The sequence below is a fragment of the Oncorhynchus mykiss genome, chromosome 10 (assembly GCF_013265735.2).
Source record: "Oncorhynchus mykiss isolate Arlee chromosome 10, USDA_OmykA_1.1, whole genome shotgun sequence".
Classification (NCBI taxonomy): domain Eukaryota; kingdom Metazoa; phylum Chordata; class Actinopteri; order Salmoniformes; family Salmonidae; genus Oncorhynchus; species Oncorhynchus mykiss.
This window is the reverse complement of record NC_048574.1, coordinates 63,820,658-63,841,579: the sequence shown is the minus strand read 5'-3', so window position 1 is coordinate 63,841,579 and position 20,922 is coordinate 63,820,658. Positions and strand designations below refer to the sequence as shown.

Sequence of the window (20,922 nt, the reverse complement as noted above, 5' to 3'; positions counted from 1 at the left end):
CTGTACACACAAAACATGACATGATATTATAAAATGTTAACAGTCAAGTCCTTCTCTAACACTGTGATTAATGTACCTAACAATATGGAGCCATTGGTGTTTATTTTATTTTTTTAATCCAAATGTGTTGATTCAAGAATGAAGTATGTTTTGGTTCGACTGGGATAAGGGAAACTCAGCCCTTGCAATGATACAAAAAGTCAGCACAGAGTAAATGTATTTAATTTCAACAAAACGGTCATACACTCATATAATGTGAAGTACAGTACTTTTATTGCACAAAACGATACGTGTCAAGTAGAATAACTTCCCACTATGGTAACACTATTTTCTGTAAATCTGATACCCTCAATTTGATCAAATTAATTTTAGAATAAATATTCAACATTACATTACACACAGCTTGACTACTTTATGTAAAGTAAACATTAATTAAGTTATTATCATTTCCTCATTATAAAATGTGTCGTGTGTTGGCTATCATTAGTGTGATGACGAATGTTTTATCAAATCGATGAACTATGTTTAATTAGTACGATGATTAAATTAATCCTGTAACAATGAACTAATTTTCAATCTTGGGGCGCCACAGAAAAAGTTTATTTAACGAGTTACCGTTTTCCGAATGAACTCTTTAAAGAAATAAATATCTTTTACATTTCAGTCATTTCAGTCATCATTATTTGTTGCCTTCTATCAGTCTCATTCTTAATGTCGCAAAATCCTTGGATATCTGCGTGAACCCTAGCATAAATGATGAATCAGCGATATACAAATTGGCTTAATTATTTATTTACTAACTAATAATCACACAGAATTACATAAACACAAGCAAAATAGCTTACACATTGATTACTACATAATGCAATGAAAGGTCCCTAGTGGACTAAACCGATAAGATGGCTTGTTACACAAAATGAAAAGAGGAGGGGCATGTAAGAAAGAACAGGAGAAAATACAAAGGACTTTACTATCGTACATACAGCTGATAACTATGCTCATGGAAATGCTATGAACGGCCGCTTATTTGAAAAAAATTGCAATGTACATATTTACGATTTTATGCCTTTGTTGTCTCTGTTGAAATCGCTGGTCCATTTTCTGGAGAGTCAGTCGACAAAGTCTCTGGTTGTGTAAGTCTCTGGTTGTCCACCAGAGGTCACCATGTCCTTTGTAGTTGTAGCGTGTTCCTTTTGTTCTGGAAGTGTCTGTTATAGGTCAGATGTACCAATGGTCATTCGATAGGGAAATGTTCTCCTCTCGTCTTCGGTCTAGTTTCCTAAACTATTTTACATATACAGCTGCAGACGGTGAATGTGTAGTCTTTAGTTTTGTAGATTTATTAACCATTTGTAACGTATTCAGCTGGAACTGCACGTAACTGGTCTATAGAGTGGTAGCAATTTCAACGTGGGGACTCCCGTCCTTACATTTTCTTGATTAATGTACATTTGTCACGAGTCCTCTATTTAAGCACTTGGGGGAAAAGGGGCGTTCCCTCCTTTTGTCGTAATGTCTGTGCTCACGTGGGCGTGGCCACTGACTTGGTTAAGACTTCATATGAAAAACAATTCTCTCATTTAGAAGGCTAACATCACATTACATCTTCTCATAAATAGTTTCATATTTAACCATATCAGTTCCCCAACATTTTGGATGTGAATCTGATCACTGGGAAGTATGCACATTCCAAGATACAGTTATGTTGTTCTACTGTCCTGAGTTACCTCACCAATTAGTAATGAATTTGACAGGATTGTTCTTTCAGTACGCACAGATCATTCCAACTGTTTAGGATTACAGAAATATTGTTTCATTATTCAACCTTTTGATGTTACTTTTTTGGCAGGAGGAATCTCCTTATAACAAGAGGCTTCTTTCTCCTCAAATCCTGCCAAACCCAACCCAACAACAGCAGAGTTTCTACACAGTATTTTCAACCGGTCATAAAACTGGTGGGGGAGGGGGGATCTGGCACCTATGATCATCACCCAACAGGGCAAGTCATGACACATGGTTATCAAAATGTCACGCCAGAGTAAGCCTACACTAAACACAGACCTTATCTTAAGTGTTTCTAAAATCTCCTATGGGAAAATGAATGGTGAAAAAAGATTGTAACCATTTCCCTGTTTGATCACTAGGTTCTAGGGGTATTATGACACCTCCACTGTGGGGCTATATACACTGCTCAAAAAAATAAAGGGAACACTAAAATAACATCCTAGATCTGAATGAATGAAATATTCTTATTAAATACTTTTTTCTTTACATAGTTGAATGTGCTGACATCAAAATCACACAAAAAGTATTAATGGAAATCAAATTTATCAACCAATGGAGGTCTGGATTTGGAGTCACACTCAAAATTAAAGTGGAAAACCACACTACAGGCTGATCCAAATTTGATGTAATGTCCTTAAAACAAGTCAAAATGAGGCTCAGTAGTGTGTGTGGCCTCCACCTGCCTGTATGACCTCCCTACAACGCCTGGGCATGCTCCTGATGAGGTGGCGGATGGTCTCCTGAGGGATCTCCTCCCAGACCTGGACTAAAGCATCCGCCAACTCCTGGACAGTCTGTGGTGCAACGTGGCGTTGGTGGATAGAGCGAGACATGATGTCCCAGATGTGCTCAATTGGATTCAGGTCTGGGGAACGGGTGGGCCAGTCCATAGCATCAATGCCTTCCTCTTACAGGAACTGCTGACACACTCCAGCCACATGAGGTCTAGCATTGTCTTGCATTAGGAGGAACCCAGGGCCAACCGCACCAGCATATGGTCTCACAAGGGGTCTGAGGATCTCATCTTGGTACCTAATGGCAGTCAGGCTACCTCTGGCGAGCACATGGAGGGCTGTGCGGCCCCCCCAAAGAAATGCCACCCCACACCATGACTGACCCACCGCCAAACCGGTCATGCTGGAGGATGTTGCAAGCAGCAGAACGTTCTCCACGGCATCTCCAGACTGTCACGTCTGTCACATGTGCTCAGTGTGAACCTGCTTTCATCTGTGAAGAGCACAGGGCGCCAGTGGCGAATTTGCCAATCTTGGTGTTCTCTGGCAAATGCCAAACGTCCTGCACGGTGTTGGGCTGTAAGCACAACCCCCCACCTGTGGACGTCGGGCCCTCATACCACCCTCATGGAGTCTGTTTCTGACCGTTTGAGCAGACACATGCACATTTGTGGCCTGCTGGAGGTTATTTTGCAGGGCTCTGGCAGTGCTCCTCCTGTTCCTCCTTGCACAAAGGCGGAGGTAGCGGTCCTGCTGCTGGGCTGTTGCCCTCCTACGGCCTCCTCCACGTCTCCTGATGTACTGGCCTGTCTCCTGGTAGCGCCTCCATGCTCTGGAGACTACGCTGACAGACACAGCAAACCTTCTTGCCACAGCTCGCATTGATGTGCCATCCTGGATGAGCTGCACTACCTGAGCCACTTGTGTGGGTTGTAGACTCCGTCTCATGCTACCACTAGAGTGAAAGCACCGCCAGCATTCAAAAGTGACCAAAACATCAGCCAGGAAGCATAGGAACTGAGAAGTGGTCTGTGGTTATCACCTGCAGAACCACTCCTTTATTGGGGGTGTCTTGCTAATTGCCTATAATTTCCACCTGTTGTCTAGTCCATTTGCACAACAGCATGTGAAATTTATTGTCAATTAGTGTTGCTTCCTAAGTGGACAGTTTGATTTCACAGAAGTGTGATTGACTTGGAGTTACATTGTGTTGTTTAAGTGTTCCCTTTATTTTTTTGAGCAGTGTATATCCAAAACCAACAGAATGAACTACAAACTAACTAGTACTACATTACATGTCACCACTCTATACAGGGGCCGTGTGCATTTTCTGTTAGTGTATCCTGAGGTAGCTCCTCTCTGAGAACCTCTTCCAGCAGTGCATACAGGCAAATGGCCTCTCTCCCGTGTGGACCTTCAGGTGCATCTTCAGTTGGTGCTGGTGGGAGAACCTCTTCTCACACTGGGGGCAGCTGTAAGATTTCTCCCATGTGGACCCTCGGGTGAATCTTCAGATTGGACGAGTCAGGGAAACTGTCCCAGCACAGATGGCAGCTGAACAATTTGTCTTCCATGTGCATCCTCTGGTGCAATGGTTCCCAAACTTTTTTAATAGTCCCATACCCCTTCAAAATTCAACCTCCAGCTGCGTGCCCCCTCGAGCACCAGGGTCAGCGCATTCTCAAATATAGTTGCCATCATTGTAAGCCTGCTACACACACAATATACAATACATTTATTAAACATAAGAATGAGTGTGAGTTTGTCACAACTCGGCTCGTGGGAAGTGACAAAGAGCTCTTATAGGACCAGGGCACAAATAATAATCTTGCTCTTTATTTAGCCATCTTACATATAAAACTTTATTTGTTCATCAAAAATGGTGAATAACTCACCACAGGTTAATGAGAAGGGTGTGCTTGAAAGGATGCACATAACTCTGCAATGTTGGGTTGTATTGGAGAGAGTCTCAGTCATAAATCACACACACAGTCTGTTTAGTTTTCATGCTAGTGAGGGCCGGGAATCCACTCTCACATTGGTACGTGGTTGCAAAGGGCATCAGTGTCTTAACAACGCGATTTGCCAAGGTATGATACCCTGAGCGCAGCCCAATCCAGAAATCTGTCAGTGGCTTCTGATTAAATTACATTTTCATAGAACCGCTTGTTGCAATTTCGATGAGGCTCTCTTGTTCAGATATCGGTAAGTGGACTGGAGGCAGGGCATGGAGGAAGGTCCTTGTTAATGCAGACAGAGAAGAGCTCCAACTTCTTAATCATAACCTCAATTTTGTCCCGAACATTGAATTTAGTTGTGGAGAGTCCCTGTAATCCTAGATTCAGATCATTCAAGCGAGAAAAAACATCACCCAGATAGGCCAGTCATGTGAGAAACTCATCATCATGCAAGCGGTCAGACTAGTGAAATTATGGTCAGTAAGAAAACTTTGAGCTTCTCTCTCAATTAAAAAAAACGTGTCAATACTTTGGCCCTTGATAACCAGCGCACTTCTGTATGTTGTAAAAGCGTTGCATGGTCGCTGCCCATATAATTGCATAGTGCAGAAAATACACAAGAGTTCAGGGGTCTTACTTTAACTAAGTTAACCATTTTCACTGTAGTGTCCAAAACATCTTTCAAGCTGTCAGGCATTCCCTTGGCAGCAAGAGCCTCTCGGTGGATTCTGCAGTGTACCTAAGTGGGGAGCAACTGCTTGCACGCATGTTACGACTCCACTATGTCTCCCTGTCATGGCTTTTGTGGCATCAGTACAGATACCAACACATCTTGACCACCAAAGTCCATTTGATGTCACAAAGCTGTCCAGTACTTTAAAAATATTCTCCCCTGTTGTCCTGGTTTCCAGTGATTTGCAGAAGAGGATTTCTGCCTTAATTGACCCCCCATAAACGTAACGGACATATACCAGGAGCTGTACCAGTTCCACCACGTCTGTTGATTCATCCAGCTGAAACGCATAAAATTCACTAGCTCGTAATGCGAAGCAGTAATTGTTTCAAAACATCTCCTGCCATGTCACTGATTCATCGTGAAACAGTGTTGTTTGATGACGGCATTGTCTGTATAGTTTTTGTTGGCCTTTTCCCCCAGCATTGTCCCAGCCATACCCGCGGCAGCAGGAAGAATTAAGTCCTCCACAATAGTATGGGGCTTGCCTGTTCTAGCCACTCGGTAGCTCACCATTTAAGACTCTTCTAGCCTCTTCTTATTAATGATATCTGTTGCTTTTATACATGTCTTACTATTCGAAAGTCATCTTAATTGTCACTCAAAAAACTCCTGTGGCTTATTTTTCAAATTGGCATGTTTTGTTTCTAAAAATCTGCACAAGAGTAAAGGTTTCATCGAGTTGTGAGATAGTACTTTTGCACATATAACACACTGTGGCTGAGGAATGGCACTACTCTCAATATAATTAAACCCCAAATCAATGTAGTTCTCATCATATTTGCACCTCTTCGATTGTCCAATGTCCCTGTCTGTTGTTCGGTCCTTTCCCGGGTAAGGGGGCAGTAGCTCTTCAGCTACATCCTATTCACAACTATCAGTGTCCATGCTAGGTGGACTAACAACAAATGTAGAATTACTGATGCTAGCATTGGATGTGCTCGTGGAAGCAGAACAACTTGTGTCGTCAACAGGTGCAGGTGTAGTACAGCTGGTAGTAGCAGTACTACCAGTAGAGCTGGAATGTGTCTATGGATGCGGGCTTTACTTTTTTAAACCATTTATACATTTTCGAGCAAACGGAATGAGCAGCAGCTACGTTTGGCTACATACATTAGTGGAATTTCCGCGAGAGAGTAACGGTTAATGTGATTGGATGTTAATTTATTTGACTAGGCTGCCTGTATTTGACATTGTGTTGTTACTTCGCTGAACACGAGATGGTTTAACTTTATTTTTGGCAGTGAAACGAGGCTACTCGGGTGAGAAAAAAACCTGACCAAAATGTATAGCCCCGTTGGAAAATATAAATGTTGTTTGAAAATGTGAAGAATTTTATTTTATCATTTAATTATAAAAAAATAAACGTGAATCACATTTTTATTTGGCATACCCCCGGCGGCATTGTATGTACCCCAGTTTGGGAATACCTGCTCTGGTGGATCTCCACCTGTTTGGAGAAACTGAATCTTCTCACAGAACAAACAAGGGAAGCGCTTCTCTTTTATGCCGCCACCTTTACTGATTCTGTTTTCCCTACAGTCATTTGTCAATGGGCTTGTGTAGCCATTTAGTGTTGAAGAACTGGCATTGTCTGAGGTCTGGTTTACATAGGGAGAGTGTGAGGAGGGTGAAGGCCAGGGAGTGTCTGTGTTGTCGCAAGGTCAATATTCCAGTTGATAAATCTTATGAAGGCAGGGTGAAGGAATTTTTTTTCAATAATTTCTTGTGACTCCATCCCAAATATAACGACACAACCTTAAAATCGGTATATTTTGATTTTTACATCAACAAATAATGTAAAAATCAGTACATTTTCATCTCTTATCAAATTGAAAATAAACCAATTAATACATTTACTCAATAAAATTTTATTTTTCAAATTACCTTTCTCAAAAATGTTTGTATATTGTCCATTACAATAAACTGTACTGTTCATTTTTTGTTCAAAAAACAAATACAGAAAATAAATTTAAAAACAAATATTGGCAACCCCACTTCAGTTGCCACAGGGTTGCGACCCCAACTTTGAATACCACTGTGTTAGGGGGTTAACCTGAGTCTCTCTGAATCACAACTAGGACGGAGTCTGTGTCCATTCTCTCTAGCCACATCCCTGTCTCTAGCCACATCCCGACACGGGAGTCCCCTCACAGCAAATCTACGCCTCGCCCTAGTCTCAGCCAGTCTGTTGTCATGAAGACTAATATTAGGGATGGGCACGTTATTTCGAATATTTGAATATCCACAGATATTAATATTCGATTACATGGGAAAGTATTCATTTTTCAGAGAACAAAAATCGCTCTATTTTAACAATGAAAAGGCATTGTCTAAAATTAAATAAACTCAGCAAAAAAAGAAACGTCCTCTCACTGTCAACTGCGTTTATTTTCAGCAAACTTAACATGTGTAAATATTTGTATGAACATAACAAGAGTCAACAACTGAGACATAAACTGAACAAGTTCCACAGACACGGGACTAACAGAAATGGAATAATGTGTCCCTGAACAAAGGGGGGTCAAAATCAAAAATATGTCACCAGCTGCATTAAGTACTGCAGTGCATCTCCTCCTCATGGACTGCACCAGATTTGCCAGTTCTTGCTGTGAGATGTTACCCTACTCTTCTACCAAGGCACCTGCACGTTCCTGGACAATTCTGGGGGGAATGGCCCTAGCCCTCACCCTCCGATCCAACAGGTCCCAGGCGTGCTCAATGGGATTGAGATCCAGGCTCTTCGCTGGCCATGACAGAACACTGACATTCCTGCCTTGCAGGAAATCATGCACAGAACAAACAGTATGGCTGGTAGCATTGTCATGCAGGAAAGGTACCACATGAGGGAGGAGGATGTCTTCCCTGTAACGCGCAGTGTTGAGATCGCCTGCAATGACAACAAGCTCAGTCCGATGACGCTGTGACACACCGCCCCAGACCATGATGGACCCTCCACCTCCAAATCGATCCCACTCCAGAGTACAGGCCTCGGTGTAACGCTCATTCCTTTGACGATAAACGCGAATCCGACCATCACTCCTGGTGAGATAAAACCGCGACTCGTCAGTGAAGAGCACTTTTTGCCAGTCCTGTCTGGTACAGCGACGTTGGGTTTGTGCCCATAGGCGACGTTGTTGCCAGTGATGTCTGGTGAGGACCTGCATTACAATAGGCCTACAAGCCCTCAGTCCAGCCTCTCTCAGCCTATTTGCAGACAGTCTGAGCACTGATGGAGGGATTGTGCGTTACTGGTGTAACTCGGGCAGTTGTTGTTGCCATCCTGTACCTGTCCCACAGGTGTGATGTTCGGATGTACCGATCCTGTGCAGGTGTTGTTACACATGGTCTGCCACTACGAGGATGATCAGCTGTCTGACTCTGTCTCCTGTCTCCCTGTAGCACTGTCTTAGGAGTCTCACAGTACAGACATTGCAATTTATTGCCCTGGCCACATCTGCAGTCCTCATGCCTCCTTGCAGCATGCCTATGGCACGTTCACGCAGATGAGCAGGGACCCTGGGCATCTTTCTTTTGGTGTTTTCAGAGTCAGTAGAAAGGCCTCTTTAGTGTCCTAAGTTTTCATAACTGTGACCTTAATTGCCTACCGTCTGTAAGATGTTAGTGTCTTAACGACCGTTCCACGGGTGCATGTTCATTAATTGTTTATGGTTCATTGGACAAGCATGGGAAACAGTGTTTAAACCCTTTACATTGAAGATCTGTGAAGTTAATTCGTAAAAAATCCAAATATCTTTGAAATACAGGGTCCTGAAAAAGGGCAGTTTCTTTTTTTGCTGAGTTTACAATGATCTATGTGACATTGCAACATAGTGTACAAGGATAGACCATTAAATGTAAAAAGTATATACTCTTTTTATGAGTGCGCCCCATAAAAAAGACGCACCGGTAGCCTACACATGTTTCACAGATGTAGCTTGTTGTTATTAGAATCAATCAAAGCGGCACTACATTGAGAGGGAGATTTCTAATCAATGCAAAATGGAATAAAAATGACGGAATTAAGTTGGCTAAATGAGGAGTAGGCTACACTGATCATCCAACCGGTAGGCTGATGTTTCATATGAATAGAGTTGTAGACAAGTACGGGGAGCGCAGAAAAATAGCTTTAATTGGCCTTGCTACTTAGCTAACTTAACTGACTTCTGTAGCTAGCTAGCTCTTTTACAAACAATTTGATGGAGTCAAGATAGGCACTACCAGATGGAATGATAGATAACCTATGGCAGCAACAAGTTTGTCTAACCAGCGTGAGTCAGTTTGGCTACTTTCTCTCTCTCTCCGTGCCAGAAAAATGCCCATCCCTAACTTAGATCGGATGTTGTTTTGTGTTTGACTGTCTGTTTCTGGTTGTGGTTAACCGTTTTGTTCCCCAGCCCAGAGTTGAGGATGCTGTCCCATCCACTGACCTCCACTATGTTGCCTCTGGTCCTGGCCTGCTCGGTGGTGATGTCCCCCGGGTCCCTGGCTGCACTGGCCTGGTTCTGGGAATCCAAGATGGCTGCCCAGTCTTCTCTGTTAGCCTCCAGCCAACCACCTACAGGAAGAGGTTACAAAATAGACTTTACAAATATTAAATGTATTACCGGATCATTTTCATTTTCATTATAATTTTCATTATAATGTGTGTAAACATAAGTTATATAGATTATTTTATAAATGAAGAAAAATTCTAAAATTGATTAAATTAATGTTTTCCCTTATCAGTCTACACACATACCCCATAATGACAAAGCAAAAACAGGTTTATATAAATTCTTGCAAATGTATTAAAAATAAAAAACAGAAATACCTTATTGAACATAAGTATTCAGACCCTCTGCTATGATACTCAAAATTGAGCTCAAGTGCATCCTGTTTCCATTGATCAAATAAAATCAAATGTATTTATATAGCCCTTCGTACATCAGCTGATATCTCGAAGTGCTGTACAGAAACCCAGCCTAAAACCCCAAACAGCAAGCAATGCAGGTGTAGAAGCACGGTGGCTAGGAAAAACTCCCTAGAAAGGCCAAAACCTAGGAAGAAACCTAGAGAGGAACCAGGCTATGTGGGGTGGCCAGTCCTCCTTGAGATGTTTCTACAACTTGATTGGTGTCCACCTGTGGTAAATTCAATTGATTGGACATGAGTTGGAAAGGCACACACCTGTCTATATAAGGTCCCATAGTTGACAGTGAATGTCAGAGCAAAAACCAAGCCATGATGTCGAAGAAATTGTCCGTAGGGCTCCGAGACAGGATTGTGTCGAGGCACAGATCTGGGGAAGGGGACCAACAAATGTCTGCAGCATTGAAGGTCCCCAAGGACACAAAGACCTCCATAATTTTTAAATGGAAGAAGTTTGAAGCCACTAAGACTCTTCCTAAAGCTGGCTGCCCAGCCAAACTGAGCAATCAGGGGAGAAGGGCCTTGGTCAGGGAGGTGACCAAGAACCCGATGGTCACGCTGACAGAGCTCCAGAGATCCTCTGCGGAGATGGGAGAACCTTCCAGAAGGAAAACCATCTCTGCAGGACTCCACCAATCAGGCCTTTAGGGTAGAGTGGCCAGAGGGAAGCCACTCCTCAGTAAAAGACACATGACAGCCTGTTTGGAGTTTGCCAAAAGGCACCTAAAGGACTCTCAGACTTGAGAAACAAGATTATCTGGTTTGATGAAACCAAGATTGAACTCTAAAGCCTGAATGCCAAGTGTCACGTCTGGACATCACCTGGCAAATACCATCCCTACGGTGACGTATGGTGGTGGCAGCATCATGCTGTGGGGATGTTTTTCAGCAGCATGGATTGGGAGACTAGGAAAGATGAACAGAGCAAAGTACAGATCCTTGAGATCCCAGAGCAAAGTAGAGATCCTTGATGAAAACCTGCTCCAGACTGGGGCAAATGTTCACCTTCCAACAAGACAACAACCTTAAGCACACAGCCAAGACAACGCAGGAGTGGCTTCGGGACAAGTCTCTGAATGTCCTTGAGTGGCACAGCCAGAGCCCGGACTTGAATCCAATCTAACATCTCTATAGAGACCTGAAAATAGCTGTGCAGCGAGGCTACCCATCCAACCTGACAGAGCTTGAGAGGATCTGCAGAGAAGAATGGGAGAACTCCCCAAATATAGGTGTGCCAAGCTTTTAGCGTCATACCCAAGAAGACTTGAGGCTGTAATCGCTGCCAAAGGTGCTTCAACAAAGTTTTGAGTAAAGGGTCTGAATACTTATGTAAATGTGAGATACGTTTTTTTATTTTTAATACATTTGCAAAACCTTCTAAACGTGTTTTTGATTTGTCATCATGGGGTAATATAAGGTTGGAACATAACAAAATGTGGAAAAAGTTAAGAGGTTAGAGTACTTTCTGATTGCACAATATGTCAACCTTACCTTGCTCCCCCATCTTTAGTCCACTCAGCAGGTCAATGCTCTCTGGTCCGTCTTCTATAAACTCCTCTTTGACTAGTAGCAGATCAGGCTTCCCATCCTCCATGTCTACTGACTGGAAGAGATACAGAGTGAGAGGATGTTGGATCAAGAAATGTGATATGAGCACCCTGCTATGGAGCATCTTCTGATTGGGCAATGAGGGATTGCTATGAGTACTATACAAAAATATGAATTGATTTGATAATATGCAAATGTGTTAGTTGATTTGATTACTTGACACTCTTAAATGGTTTGATCATTTAAAGGCATGGTCCTACACTTTAAGGTCAACCCCTTAGTTTAGAACCAACTTCTCTGTTTTTAAATGGCCTATGTGGCTACGATTTGACATTCTAGTGTCAAAATTGACTACAAAGTGTAAATAGGATAATTTTGGTCATAAAGTCAGTCTAGTTCAAAACTGAGTTCTGTTAGTGAGTTCGTCACGACTTACTGGAGGGTTGGTATGGATTACTTACTTGCCCACTTTTGCCAACGATGCCCAATTGCCCAGAGACAACATGCTGCTATGTGGACATTTGTTGTCAAGTCTGCATATGGGTCCAAAGCACAGCAAAGAGGAGTGAAAATGGTTTTCCATAAAGATGATGCAAACTTCCAATGCATTTCAACAATATGGCCAGGAATGGATTACATTCGACACGGTCAATTCTGCTGCATGTCAACCGTCAAACAACTAATTTTGGTACTAGCTAGCTAGTAGCTACTTTTGTTTATACAACATTATTTGATATTGCTAGCAAGCCAGGCTAGCTATGATACCACAGATAAAAGGGGAATGATACCGTAGCTATCTAAAATCGACTAGGGACATCAAACTTTCAGGCTGCTGCACAGACACTTTGGAGGCTCTAGTCTAGAGCACCTGGTTAAATTGTATTTAGGAGCATTTTTCAAAAACAAATCAAATTTTATTTGTCACATTTAAACTCAGTTTTTCACAATTCCTGACATCTAATCCTAGTAAAAATTCCCTGTTTTAGGTCAGTTAGGATCACCACTTTATTTTAAGAATGTGAAATGTCAGAATAATAGTAGAGAGAATGATTTATTTCAGATTTGATTTCTTTCATCACATTCCCAGTGGGTTAGAAGTTTACATACGCTCAATTAGTATTTGGTAGAATTGCCTTTAAATTGTTTACCTTGGGTCAAACGTTTCAGGTAGCCTTCCACAAGCTTCCCACAATAAGTTTAAATTTAAATTCACAATAAGTGAATTTTGGCCCATTCCTCCGGACAGAGCTGGTGTAACTGAGTCAGGTTTGTAGGCCTCCTTGCTCGCACATGCTTTTTCAGTTCTGCCCACAAATTTTCTATAGGATTGAGGTCAGGGCTTTGTGATGGCCACTCCAATACCTTGACTTTGTCGTCCTTAATCCATTTTGCCACAACATTGGGAGTATGCTGGGGTCATTGTCCATTTGAAAGACCCATTTGCGACAAAGCTTTAACTTACTGACTGATGTCTTGAAATGTTGGTTCAATATATCCACATGATTTTCCTACCTCATGATGCCATCTATTTTGTGAAATGCACCAGGCCCTCCTGCAGCAAAGCACCCCCACAACATGATGCTGCCACCCCCGTGCTTCACGGTTGGGATGGTATTCTTCGGCTTGCAAACCTCCCCCTTTTTCATCCAAACATAACAATGGTCATTATGGTCAAACAGTTCTATTTTTGTTTCATCAGACCAGAGGACATTTCTCCAAAAAGTACGATCTTTGTCCCCATGTGCAGTCTGGCTTTTTTATGGCGGTTTTGAAGCAGTGGGTTCTTCCTTGCTGAGCAGCCTTTTAGGTTATGTTGATATAGGACTTGTTTTACTGTGGAAATAGATACTTTTGTGCCTGTTTCCTCCAGCATCTTCACAAGGTCCTTTGCTGTTGTTCTGGGATTGATTTGCACTTTTCACACCAAAGTACGTTAATCTCTAGGAGACAGAACACATCTCCTTCCTGAGCGGTATGATAGCTGCGTGGTCCCATGGTGTTTATACTTGCGTACTATTGTTTGTACAGATGAACGTGGTACCTTCAGGCATTTGGAAATTGCTCCCAAGGATGAACCAGACTTGTGGAGGACTACATTTTTTTTTCTGAGGTCTTGGCCGATTTCTTTTGATTTTCCCATAATGTCAGGCAAAGAGGCAGTGAGTCTGAAGGTTGGCCTTGAAATACCTCCAATTGACTCAAATGATGTCAATTAGCCTATCAGAAGCTTCAAAAGCCATGACATAATTTTCTGAAATTTTCCAAGCTGTTTAAAGGCACAGTCAACTTAGTGTATGTAAACTTCTGACCCACTGGAATTGTGATACAGTGAAATAATCAGTCTGTAAACAATTGTTGGGAAAATGACTTGTATCATGCACAAAGTAGATGTCCTAACCGATTTGCCAAAACTATAGCTTGTTAACAAGAAATTTGTGGAATGGTTGAAAAACAAGTTTTAATGACTCCAACCTAAGTGTATGTAAACTTCCGACTTCAACTGTATTTGTTCAGCACTTTTGAAATGTACGACAGAATCCAGAACATGGGTCGTTCTTACAGTGTTCTCCGTATACACCATGTCAAAACCATAGGATAAATAAAGGGGGCATATAAGCAGACAATGAAAGTTCTTACAATATTCAATGATTACAATTCTCCAAAACAGGTTATAGTCTACATGTGCACCACCAAGTCAGAACAGTAAACGAAATTAAGAGGGGAAATAGACCAAATTATTTGCTAAAAATGTGGGGCTCAAAACAGAGCCCCACCTGCCCTGAATGACAGGTTGACACTGGATGTAACAAATATCTCCAGTGTTTGTTTTAGCTGTGTTAATTTCAACAGAGTGTATAACCTGATTTCCCCCTTAAAATTGATATCAGTGATTTATTGCCACTTGTCAAACCAACAAGGTTTTTGGTGTGTGTGCAGTTCATAAGGTGCTCGTTTAGAAAAGAAAAGTAGGGTAGTATGGGGTAACTGTCCCCCCCCCTTGTCATTCACATAAAGACCACAAGAAGTCACCTAATTATTTTCCTAACACTTTCCCTGGCTGTCACTGTTCTTGCTGAACAAAATATTTCCTCTTTGTCATCACAACGTTTGGAGATATTTCAACAAAACGATTTTGTGGTAAGTTGATCTAATCTTTTAAAATTGAAAAAAAGTTGTAGGTATAGTCCAATGAAGTTAGATCTATATATATTTTTTAAATATACAAGTAGGAAAGCCTTACGATAAATAATCCAATACATTTTTGGAATGTAGTAATATGTTGGATGAGTGTTTTGGGAGAAACTCTCCCCTGTCCCCCCGGGGGCTAGTTACCCCTTTATGGTTATGGATGTGTTTCTACCTGTCATTTAGACAATGACTAGCCTAGTGGGTGCTAGTTTGTGCTAAGTTGCTAGCTTGCAACTTCACTAGCAGTAAATGCTAGCCAGCAAGCTAGTTAGCATAAGCTGCTAGGAGTACTAGCTAGCAACCTTACTACTAAATCGTCTGAGGTAAAATACATAAAAAAGATAACATAACTTTATTTCAGTTGTAAATGTTTCCACTAGTGACTGATATAGCTTTACAGTTAATGCAACATTATAGCCTTTTAGCTATAAAGGTTCAATAAAAATAAAATGTCATATAGCTAAGTTAGATAGCTATCTACATTTTTAAGAGAGAGCTTTTCAAATGGCATCTCGCCCCCTGTTTTCAGTCACAGGTAGGGACTGGATTGGGTGTGAGCAGTGCAGGGGGTGGGCTCATGAGTTGTGCTCCAATTTGACTGGGGATAGCTGTATTTGTTACCTACAGGTACAAATTAGAATTGTGCAATAGCAGAACATAAGAGAGTTGCCACATCAATGTTACACTGAGTTAATTAGTTGTTTTTAAATGTTATATTCCAATGTTATTGAATGTTATTATTTATATTCCATTCCAATATCCCAATGATTTTTTAAAAATGAATTAAAAACAACTATTGAAAACATTTTGCTGCTGAAGTAAAAAGTAAAAAATCTTGCATTATTCAAATCATATTTAGGGCATTTGTGCATAATGGATTGTATCGAAAAGGAACAACAAAGAAAGAACAAAGAAAATGTATGTGCAGGTGAGTTAAAAAGAGGGATTTTACATCAAATCTCCTCATAGTGCGGATATTAATGGTGATATGTGCAACACCATTTCCCCCCCATATTTGATTTAAATCATTAAAATAAGACAACAAGACTTAGCTTAAATATGACTTACTTACTAAAGAATTTCTAAATAAAACCGATTAAATGGATTTTAACACACGTGTGTGTTACTTTTAAAAAACAACCCTTTTCTAAAAACAACATTTCATGGAATAAGTGTAAACTAGCCATTTATTTCCCTTTATAGTTTATTTGCCTAAGCATGACCTTCAATGATTTATTTTGATTATATAATTTTTTTTATTTTGATGATATGCCAGAAATCACCAAAATGGGTTTGCTCTGCCTAATCAATTTAACATGAAATGTGATGTACTGTAGCATGTCTGAGGAAGATGTGCATAGCTCACGTTAGCTACCTTGCTAACAACAGCTAACTGTAGCCCATTGGCATTTACGGTCAATACAGGGAAGGGACTTGCATACTAGCTTGCTAGCTAATCATAGGATGTAGCCAGCTTACTTTCAATAATGTTTCAACTCAAACTGGCTTGCTAAAGTTAGAAAACTAGCCAGTTTGAGTTGAAACATTATTGAAAGCAATTGAAATTCATTGGAGCACTGCGATTGGTTACCCAAAATTCTGGGGCGGGGCTAAGCGAAGGGTCAATTAGCTGACCATCTTGAGATGGTCAGTCCGGGGAGAAAGGCCTCAACTTCAAAACTTAGTTCTATTCATAGCTAAACTAGCTAAGCTTACCTCGCTGTACTCACTACTGCCCTTGTTTGTTGTGATTTAATGGCAAAGAAACACCCACATCAAATCAAGTGACGGTCGGTGCCATTTAAGATGATAGAGGATCATTGTTTTTTATGATCATGGACTTATTTCTCTTACAGCATATTGGATGACTGTCATTCGTATTTTATTAATCTAGCTCAATAAAACATTGACAGGTTTAGGATACTACATGATACAAAAATGTTCCCTATACCCATCATGAGGTTGCTACAAAAGGTCAAGAGAAAAATGAGAGTAATTCAGACAGTTGATACATTCAATACCGCCTTGCACACTCTTGCCTGTATCTAGCTGATCTAGGGTGTAGTCATTAGTCCTACAGTTGCAAATGAGAGTTTCTTTTGGACAAATGTAGGTATGGTTCTCCCCATTTCGTTCTGTTTGCTTCCGTTTAAGAAACGTTTTTCCAACACAATCGGTGGAATGAATACACCCCTGATCACAACAAACACAGTTCCCTTTCATAGCAGCTACATACAAAAAGCATTATCATTTGCTTGTTGTATAATTCCTACTCGCATCTATGAGCTCTCGTCCTATCACCTTTTCCTTTTGCTTGTGGACTTCAGTGCACAACATAACAGCTGTATGTGACAAAGCGAAAAAAAACTTTCCAAATCAAACCTTCATTCCATAACTGCTAAACGCTACACACAGCCTACATAGTTGTCACCTAACGTCATAGTCAACATGGCTAGCTACTAGAACGTATGTGTTAATAAACCAGCTACAAACTTACAGTGTACAGCAAGCAGTTTAGCAGTTACACCGGCGGGCCCTGGTGGCAATAAATTAATAAAACCAAAAGCTTATCTTGACTTGGAAGAGTTCCAGTGTTGGATGGACATAGCTAGCTAGCTAGCATAGTATCCCTCGCTGTTTGAGCCGGGTGTTTGAGTAGGCTAAACTAGCTAGCTAGCTGCATTCGCTAGTTAGATAAGTGAAAAAAAATACAACAAAATATAACTAGGTCTCTCGCTCTTACTTCTCTCTCATTTTTGAATAAATTAATTTGTTCAAAACTGTTCAGAGGGGCCTCCCGAGTAGCCCAGTGGAAACTGTGCTTCTAGAGATCCTGGTTCGAGTCCAGGCTCTGTCGCAGCCGGCCGCGACAGGGAGATCCATGGGGCGGCGGCGCACAATTGGCCCAGCATCGTCCAGGTTAGGGGAGGGTTTGGCTGGCAGGGATGTCCTTGTCCCATCATGCTCTAGCGACTCCTGTGGCGGGATGGACACATGCACGCTGACACGGTCGTCAGGTGTACGGTGTTTCCTCCGCCACATTGGTGTGGCCTCCCGGGTTAAGCGGGTCCTTGTGTCAAGAAGCAGTGCGGCTTGGTTGGGTTGTGTTTCAGAGGACGCATGGCTCTCAACCTTCGCCTCTCCCGAGTGCGTACGGAAATTGCAGCGATGAGACAAGACTAACTACCAATTGGATACCATGAATTGGGGAGAAAAAGGGGTAAAAAAATAAAAAATAACCTATTCAGAGGAGGATGGAAACTAGCTGTCCTCCGGCTACACCCTTGGTGCTACCCAAGAGAGTGCTGTTGAGGCTACTGCAGACCTTCATTGCAAAACAGTGTGATATGTGAATATATTTAGCATAGTTATCTAAAAAGTATAACTTTTTATTGTTTCACTATTTGTATTTTTATGAAATTCACTGAGGAAAGTCCTCCCCTTCCCCCTCTGAGGAGCCTCCACTGATCAAAACACACCCCCAAGACAACTCTCGTTGCCTTCAGTCATGGCCGTCAGCATTTCTTAATGTGCATTGATGAAAAACAAGTCCAAATCAGGAAGTGCAGTCGCCCTTTAAGACTAAATTAATCAAGACCTGGGACCAGATCCACAAAGAATCTTAGAATAGGAGTACTGAGTAGTATATAATCTTATTAATTATGATTTAAAAGGTTATACTGATCCTAGATCAGCACTCCAACTCTGAGGCTTTGTGATACAGGACCTGACCTAATACCATTCAGACAGTAGTTCAGTGGGCTCACCTCAGGGAGACTGTGTGTGGTCCTTTTCAGCTCAGTTGGTTCCTCTGTGGGTTCAGGAGGAGGTGCAGTCTGGTTGTCCTCCATGACCATGGTCCCCACAGGGTTCTTCAGACCCTCCTCACACCCCTCCTCCTTCACCAGCAGCACCTCTGGAGCCACCTCCTCCTGGAAGAGACAGGTGATACAGATTACTGAGTCCTACACTGTAGTTACAGGATTACTTCATTGTTGTTAAACCCATTATGGTGGACATAAATATGATGTTGTGGGTAAAAATAAGTACAAAGTCATAATCAGACAAACCTGGGGGGGGGGGGGGGGGGGGGGGTGCTGCAATTGTTTTCGCCGGTAGGGTGGGGTGCTGGACAAATATCACATATTTTTTCCAGCGCTGGCGCTGTAGACTGATATATCATTCCACTAATACAGGACTATTAAAGGCCCAGTGCACTACTTTTGTGAACAAATATTTTGTGTACAGTAGTCGTTTGTTAGTGTGAGGGGTATGTAAAGGTATATTTATTTATATTTAAATGTATATTAGTTATAAAGTGCTGCTGGGTGTTTGCAGAATAGGGTGAGATCAGATGTGATGTATATTAAAGAGAGTCGCAATGAAAATCTTAAAATGAAAAGTCCCATTTTGTTTTAAATAAGTTTTAAATAAACCATATGAAAAACCATACTAAAAATCTGCATAAACTTGATAAACTGCATACATTTTCTCATTAAAAGTGTCTTGGGAAAAAAATTCAGTAGTGGAATGAAAATAATGAAATAGGCATTTGTGAACATCATAGAGCCTACACCAGTGGTTCTCAACTGGTCTTGCCTGGGGACCCAAATTTGACAGTGACAATTGAGTCGTGACCCAATATTATGGACTGTTGATGATTACATTTTGTAATGTTGTATTGCAGCTGCCTTCTTGGGCAGGCTTCACTTGCAAAATAGGGCTACTATTATGGTATTAAAGAAAGACATTACACAGCCATATTAACTGAGAAAACATTTATTATACATTTAAATGAATAAGCCATTTTAATTAGGCGATCAGTTCAGGAGTGGGGTGTAATACATTAACAGACTCAGAACATGACATTAAAACCAGTCCAATAATGTTAATGAACAGTAACACACACCAGTTTTTAAAATAGAAAGAACAACAATCATTAGGAGTTAATAATCACCAATTACCATGTGAATAGTTTTTTTTTTTAAAGGTATACGTTTTTAACCAGTTCAATAACATGTAATATGAATGTCAGAATTAATTAACAATATAATTAACCTTGTGAACAATAACTCTTTAACCTGTTTATTTATTGTGTGTGTGTGTGTGTGTGCGCGCGCGTGTTTGTGTGTGGCCTATCAGTGGGACAGCTGGGGGTGTTCCTTCAGTTTGATAAGTTTATTGAAATCTGGGGTGATGGTTGACACGGCAACTCGGAGGTCATGCTGGCTGTCCAGGCTGTATCACACCCGGACGTGATTGAGAGTCCCATAGGGCGGCGCACAATTGGCCCAGCGGCGTCCTGGTTTGGCCGAGGTAGACTGTCATTGTAAATAAGAATTTGTTCTTAACTGACTTGCCTAGTTAAATAAATGTTAAATGTAACATTTTTTTAAAATGTACAAAAAATTCCAGTTTGTTTCTGCTTTTAGTTTTCAGCACGGCCCTAGCAGAGAAGCCACTTTCACACAGATAGTTACTGCTGAAAGGTAGCATGATTCTGATTGCATGACAGGCGAGAGCAGGATACTCTCCCACTAAGCTGCACCAGAACTGTGGCAGTGTCATTTCCGGGATGCGTATGCTCAGTCCGTGATCAAATGACAGCCTCTTCGTTGCTTGGCAACGTGACGCTTCCCGTGAAAGTGGTCCCGTATCCAGTCGTCTTGTGTCCTGTTCTCCTCCGGGAAGTAGTCGCAAAACTTTACCTGCAGCTTGACAAGATGCTGTTTTAAATTTTTGTAATTAAATAGTACCTGCAAAACACCAGTCTCAACGTCAACAGTGAAGAGGGACTCCGGGATGCTGGCCTTCTAGGCAGAGGTCCTCTGTCCAGTGTCTTTGTTCTTTTGCCCATCTTTTCTTTTTATTGGCCAGTCTGAGATTTGGATTTTTCTTTGCAACTCTGCCTAGAAGGCCAACATCCCGGAGTCTTCACTGTTGACGTTGAGACTCGTGTTATGCAGGTACTATTTAATGAAGCTGCCAGTTGAGGACTTGTTAGGTGTCTGTTTCTCAAACTACTTGTCTGCTTGTTCAGTTGTGCACCGGGGCATCCTCTTTC

The 20,922-nt window shown here is 41.5% G+C and overlaps 2 protein-coding genes across 3 annotated transcripts in view; both read right to left on the bottom strand.

The window, feature by feature from the left end:
- The window catches only part of LOC110533183 (protein krueppel), a 260,240-nt gene that overhangs the window by 49,004 nt on the left and 190,314 nt on the right, over positions 1–20,922 (bottom strand). The gene's annotated exons all lie outside the window — the stretch shown is intronic.
- Positions 1–20,922, bottom strand: part of LOC110534675 — a 32,786-nt gene that overhangs the window by 5,371 nt on the left and 6,493 nt on the right. For both annotated transcript variants that reach the window (XM_036934460.1, XM_036934461.1), the window contains exons 4-6: positions 18,626–18,790; positions 11,613–11,724; positions 9,641–9,768 (exon numbers count right to left, since the gene is read on the bottom strand). In XM_036934460.1, the coding sequence (XP_036790355.1) occupies positions 9,641–9,768; positions 11,613–11,724; positions 18,626–18,790 (405 nt within the window). The remainder of the gene's footprint in view (positions 1–9,640; positions 9,769–11,612; positions 11,725–18,625; positions 18,791–20,922) is intronic.